The 2,023-nt window shown below is 47.3% G+C and overlaps 1 protein-coding gene across 1 annotated transcript in view; it reads left to right on the top strand.

Moving 5' to 3' along the window:
- Window positions 1-2,023, top strand: part of LOC110304784 (alanyl-tRNA editing protein Aarsd1) — an 11,350-nt gene that overhangs the window by 2,303 nt on the left and 7,024 nt on the right. Inside the window, exon 3 of the mRNA XM_021176377.2 lies at window positions 1,088-1,247. Within this exon, the coding sequence (XP_021032036.1) occupies window positions 1,088-1,247 (160 nt within the window). The remainder of the gene's footprint in view (window positions 1-1,087; window positions 1,248-2,023) is intronic.

Raw genomic sequence — 2,023 nt, 5'->3', positions numbered from 1 at the left:
TGGTTTTTGGAGACAGGGTTTCTCTGTGTAGCCCTGGCTGTCCTGGAGCTCACTCTGTAGACCAGGCTGGCCTTGAACTCAGAATCCGCCTGCCTCTGCCTCCCAAGTGCTGGGATTAAAGGCGTGCGCCATCACTGCCCGGCTTATTATTTTTTAAAATTACATTTATTCATTTAATTTTTATTTATTTGTGTGTGTGTGTGTATGTGCTGGGGTGTGTGTGTCAGAGGACTTGTGGGAGCTGGTTTTTCTCCTTCAGGTCCCAGGGATCTAACTCAGGTCATTAGGGTTGGTAGCAATTACCTTTAAACCTGTGAGCCATCCTGACAGCCCTGAGTCTTTCCTGTTAGACAGTACTCTTTGTCTCCCTGATTTCCAGGCTATTAGATCTCTTTAGATGGAGTTTCTGTGGCGTGATCTGTGTGTCCTATCTACATGTTCTTATTTGGATGGCTTGTAGCAGTTGGCACTTGATAGTTTTCTAGATGATGTTTGGATATTGTTTAATCTAGTCCTGGTGTCAGTGTTGAGGACTGAGTGATTAAAGGCAGGGACGCTCAGACCACTTTAGTCTGTTAAAGAGAATCCAAGTCAGTGGTTCCCAGCCTTCCTAAAGCTGTGACCCTTTAATACAGTTCCTCATGTTGTGGTGCTGCCCAGCAGTAACGTTATCTTGTTACTACGTCATAATGAAATTTTGCTCTTAAGAATTGTGATGTAAATTATCTGCTATATGACCCCTGTGAAAGGGTCATACAACCCCCAAGGGGTCATGACCCCGCTGGTTGAGAACCACTAAATTAAGGTGCCAGCAGCAAGGATTAGGATCTTTTGAATTTTACTAAAATCTTCAGTGCTGTGCATATTTCCTTCTGATTTAATGCTGCTATTCTGCCCTAAAAAAAAAAAAAAAACAAAGGTGTTGAAAGCGAGGACAGAGAATCGGTCATGGGGTTGGTGTTGTCTTCTTTTCCACTAGGAAGCTCAGATTCCCAGTCTGTGTCTCTGGGAGCCTCCCTTAGAGGCTTTTCTTCTCTAGGTAGGGTGAGCCCTGCTCCATGGTTGATTACTTACTTCTTTCTCCCAGCCTGATGACCGTGGTACCATCAATGACATCTCTGTGCTGAGGGTGACCCGTCGTGGGGCCCAGGCCGATCACTTCACGGAGTCACCTCTGTCCCCTGGGAGTCAAGTCCAGGTCCGGGTGGACTGGGAGCGGAGGTTTGACCACATGCAGCAGCATTCAGGTAAGGGCCACAGGACGGGAACACCCAGGAAGACGGGCTGTGAATAGCCGTGTCATAGTGGCTGAGCTGGGGTTTCAGTTCTCTGGGGGGCAACACCCTTAGAACCAGCTTTGATCCAGGTACTGTGCTATGACCATTGTGAAAACAACGTGAACATTAACGTTCTAGAAGAACTGTTGGCCCTTTTTATCTCCTTTTTAATTTTGTTAAATTTAACAGGGAAGGGGGTATATACATGTCATATTATGCCTGTGGGGGCCAGAGGACAACTTGTGAGGATCAGTTCTGTCCTTCAACCACATGGATTCTGGGAGTTGATGTCAGGTTGTCAGGCAGATTCTTAATCACTGAGCTATCTCGCCAGTACTTTCTTGGTTTTGGGGTACAGTATTTTCCCATGTAGCCTTGGTTGGCCCAAAACTCAATATGTAGATCAGGCTGACTTCCTGCCTCCTAAATACTGGATTACAAGCATACCATGCCTACCCGGTTACTGTCTCACTTGATGTCTCTATCTGGATGTCTTATAGGTTTTCAAATTCATAATGTCCCAAAATGAAGTGGAAAGGTCACTGCCTTCTCTATGCTTGTTTGATATCCTGCTGGTCTTCAGTACCCCCCCAATCACTCACAGCATCCCCCCCAGTCACTCACAGCATCCCCCCCAGTCACTCACAGCATCCCCCCCAGTCACTCACAGCATCCCCCCCAGTCACTCACAAATCCCCCCAGTCACTCACAGCATCCCCCCCAGTCACTCACAGCATCCCCCCCAG

This window comes from Mus caroli, chromosome 11, assembly GCF_900094665.2.
Source record: "Mus caroli chromosome 11, CAROLI_EIJ_v1.1, whole genome shotgun sequence".
Lineage (NCBI taxonomy): Eukaryota > Metazoa > Chordata > Mammalia > Rodentia > Muridae > Mus > Mus caroli.
The sequence above is the reverse complement of the archived record's forward strand: the minus strand, read 5'-3'. Positions and strand labels throughout refer to the sequence as shown.